Consider the following 4,340-nt stretch of genomic DNA (forward strand, 5'->3'; position numbering starts at 1 on the left):
ACAGATCTCTACACTACAGAAGTAAGCGTTGTTGATACACTGCCATACCTGGAAGTTCATGAAAGAAATCTCTACTACTACATAGTAGAAACAGGAAGAACATATGAGTATGTATAATTTAATTTTATTCATGATCTAAAAAAAAAATTGTTTTATAAACAGTTGACAAGATTTATGATTGTTGTTCATATGTCATTTTTATAACTTCATTTCAGGAATGCATGTGTGTATGATGATGATTTTACTTGGGCAACCAAGGAATTGTTCAACTCACTGAAGCCCCATGAAGAAATCAAATCTGGTGTTATTGACACATGGGCTTCACATTTGAACAACACTGAAAAAGAAAAGCCAACTACATCACCTGCACGCTTTTTCATGACAACATCTCCATCCGTAAGTAATCTAAAAATTTATGTAAAATGTTTGAATCACACGTCTCCTTAACCAAACATGTCAAATGCAGACTTTTAATGTTACAAATCGGCCGGAAAGTTGGAATGCTATGATGGCAACGGACAAATTCATTGATGAAATAAAGAATGAAATTAAAAAAAGACCATAATTTGATTGGAGAAACATTGATTTGGTAATTAGATCTAACAATGAAATTTTTGAGAAAATATTAGGATGTGTTCTTTGAATGTAATTTATCTTCCATGTCATATAGGTCTTCTTTCCAATCTGTGAACACCGACATTACAACCTGGTAGTATTTTGGCTGAAACAAAGTAATATTGAGATCATAGACAAAAGAAAATCAGTTAAGGGCATGGATGCATTAGGGGGGTATGGACATGAAATTGGTTTACTTGTATGCTTTTTTCTATGTTATTGAAACAGTCTCTACATTTTGTTGATATAATTTCTGCACCATGTTAAAATGTTTTTTATGTGTACTTTAATTTATTTATTAATATATTTGCAGAAAGATATGTTTGAGGCATACTACAAAAAGAAGAACTTGTAAGAGATATCCGAAAATATTAACAAGTCTTCCATCAATGTTCTTTCCTTGAAGTGGGCCACAAGCTCCAACATAAAGGACTGTGGTATCTATTTAATGAGACACATGGAAACTTATGTTGGTAAAAAAGGTAGTGAATGAAATATTGGCTTGTCTGCACGCAACATAAAGATACTCCAGATACTGCGTGGAAGATATTGCTACAACTTGATTGCATCAAGTTCCAACAACCAGAGAGTGCCCATTTTAGAAGTGGCTAATGCATGGATGGAAGAAAACAAGCAAAAATTGATTAGTTTAAACAACAAATACAAAAAGTGGTTTGCATATAGAAAGAAAAGTGAAACAAAATTTGGGATGTATTTAACGTTTGATGTTGTTAACTTTCTTGTTTTGGAATAGATTTCAAAACAACTACAATTGTGGTTTCTGACTTTTGAACTTATTAGAATGTATATTTTCTGTTAATTTTATTATGATTCACATGACTTATTATTATTGTTGACATGGCTTATAATAGTTATTGACATGACTTATAATTATTGTTGACATGACGTATAATTTTTGTTGACATGATTCTATGCGTAGTTAACATAGTATGTAATATAGTTGACATGGCTTGTACGTGTAGTTGACACGGCTTTAACGTGTAATTAACATGACTTTTATGTACCGTTGACACGATATGCACCATAGTTGATATAATTGTTATTGACATGACTTATAATTGTTGTTGACATGGCTTATAATTATTGTTGACATAGTTCTGTGCGTAGTTGACATGACTTATAATTGTTGTTGACATGGTTCTGTGCGTAGTTGGCATAGTATGTAACATAGTTAACATGGGTCTATGCGTACTTGACATGACGTATAATTTTTGTTGACATGGTTCTATGTGTAGTTAACATAGTATTTAATATAGTTGACATCGCTTGTACGTGTAGTTGACACGACTTTAACGTGTAATTGACATGACTTTTATGTACCGTTGACATGATATGCACCATAGTTGATATAATTGTAATACTTGTTGACATGACTGGTATATATAATTGACATTAAAAACAGGAATTGTAATTGTAATTACACCCTAGACGCCCTCATCAGCGAGGAGTACGGAGGCAAGCGTAACTCCAACTTGTAACCAAATGTCAACACCTTGTATAAAGAAAGGTGTAAAACTAAAAAAAAATCTTAAAATTAAAAAAACAGAATCATACAATAGATGTCAATAGAGATGTCAATAGATATCAATCAGACATCAACAACTAACAAGAAAATGTCAATAATTTGTAGTCTATGTCAACAACTAATAAACAACTCTGACTATTAAAAAAAACAATCATGTCTGCTTTCTGCCACAACTTCTAGCATTATGATCGGTAACTTTATGACACTTTCCACAACGCCTATGAGGTTTATTTGCTTTTTCAATTGCTTTCTCTATGCTTGACTTAATCCTGCTTTTCTTGTCACTTGCACCTCTTTTTGTACTAACCACATCTGGAGCATGTGCAGTTATTTCTTCAGGTACAACAATACCATATATGTTCGTGATGGAATCATTTTTATCAACTGACGACGATCCAACACAGTCTTCTTTAAAGATTTGAGGACCAATACCCGCAAGCAAATTATCCAAAGCAATCAAATGATCTTTATTCCTAAAAGCACGCTGATATAGACCAAAGTAACGTCCATGACACCTGTTAGCAATCTGTAGTTTATCATCTTTGTTAGAACCTGCACACATATAAAATGTCAACCGCATATATAAGATATGTCAACAGCTTATACAACACATGCTAAAACTTAAACTGAAATATCTATAGAAAACAGTTTGCATACCTCTGTCAGACGCACTTTCATCACTCGTGAGACCATGAATCGCCTTTAGTAATTCAGTTTTCAGCCAACGGTTACCAACATATTTCTCTGGAATATTGTTGACATCTTTATTTCTGAGGATGAAAAAAATGTGGCTGCATAGATAACCACACCTTAAAAATAGTTTACACTCACATTCATATGACTTAGTCTCTATCTCATGTGTAACTGTAAAGGTCTTCTTTCTAGCATCAGAAACTTTGAAGACCTCGATGTTCTCCAATGTGGACATGCTAATCATCCGACAACTCTTATCAGCCTCAGAAATCAATTCTTGTACCACTCTAAACATCCTATCTGTGTATACAGATGCCAATTGCTTCTCAAATGCTAAATCAGTGACATATTTTGGAGTGATTACAGAATCATAATAGTCAAGCCTTTCAGTTTGATTCCTTTGAGCATCAATGGCATTATTATACTGAAGAGTGAAGTCAGCAAAATTAAACAACGGTTTCGAGTACCTCTTAAAAAAACTGTTTTCAGATTCTGAAAAAGATGTTGTTCTCATTAAAGAACACATAGGAACATCTCTAAAGAAGGCTGAGATCCACATATGTTTAATAGCAAACATATCCTTAAACCATTTATGATCTTCTACACCATATTTTTCAACAATACTAGTCCATAATATATCAAACTCATCCGGATCTAACAACTCTGACCAAACACAAGACTTAAACTCCTTACTAAACTTTTCTCTATCAGAAATAAATTTAGGTATCTTCTCAAACAACTTGCTCATAATATGCTACATGCACAAACGATGCCTTGTACCAGATAATTGATGGGGTTTGGTGCCCCTTGCACAGCGGAAGACTTGTACAAAACAAATAAATCAGACACGGATCTATTTGACCGATTATACGATTAATCAATTCACATGTTAAACAGATAATTGCATGCTAGAACGCAAATAATTCATGCTCAAAGAAAGTAAATCCTAAAACATGAATTCTACGGTTTAGAGTTACCGATTTGATTCTCCAAAGAATCGTCGATTGCTCGCGCCTTCTCCACGTGATGATCTTCAATACTAGACCACGGATCTTCTCTCTGGTTCCCGAACTGTATCTCGATATCAGGGTGGGCTGATCTTATCATAATACTAGGACTCGAATAAAGAAGATAGAAGAAATCCTTCTCCAATTAGGAGAGAAATTCGAACTCCTCTAGGTAGAGGGGGACGAAAATTATGAGTAATGATAATAATGATTTCTGTCTCCTTTATTCTCCTATTTATATTAAGTTCCTTTTGGGCCCAGATAGAGATCTATGGAAGGTTTTGGATATGGGCTCGCCCTAATTAACTTTTTACGCTTATATTGGAACGAGCAGCCACTACAGAAGTAATATTGAACTCTCCCCATCCAAATCCGAAATTACAAGTAATCCGGGTTTCCACTTTGTTTATTATTTATTTCTCGCGCTTAAGATATAAATGTCCATTTAATTAATTAATGTCTGCTATGGACTTAATTTA

The 4,340-nt window shown here is 33.8% G+C and overlaps 1 protein-coding gene across 1 annotated transcript in view; it reads right to left on the minus strand.

Moving 5' to 3' along the window:
- Positions 1–2,312: 2,312 nt before the first annotated feature.
- LOC125206387 (protein FAR-RED IMPAIRED RESPONSE 1-like) overlaps positions 2,313–4,340 on the minus strand; it is a 5,084-nt gene continuing 3,056 nt past the window's right edge. The window contains exons 5-6 of the mRNA XM_048105648.1: positions 2,819–3,278; positions 2,313–2,713 (exon numbers count right to left, since the gene is read on the minus strand). Coding sequence (XP_047961605.1) covers positions 2,313–2,713; positions 2,819–3,278 — 861 coding nt within the window. The remainder of the gene's footprint in view (positions 2,714–2,818; positions 3,279–4,340) is intronic.

Source organism: Salvia hispanica, chromosome 2 (genome assembly GCF_023119035.1).
Source record: "Salvia hispanica cultivar TCC Black 2014 chromosome 2, UniMelb_Shisp_WGS_1.0, whole genome shotgun sequence".
In the NCBI taxonomy this organism is placed as follows: Eukaryota; Viridiplantae; Streptophyta; class Magnoliopsida; order Lamiales; family Lamiaceae; genus Salvia; species Salvia hispanica.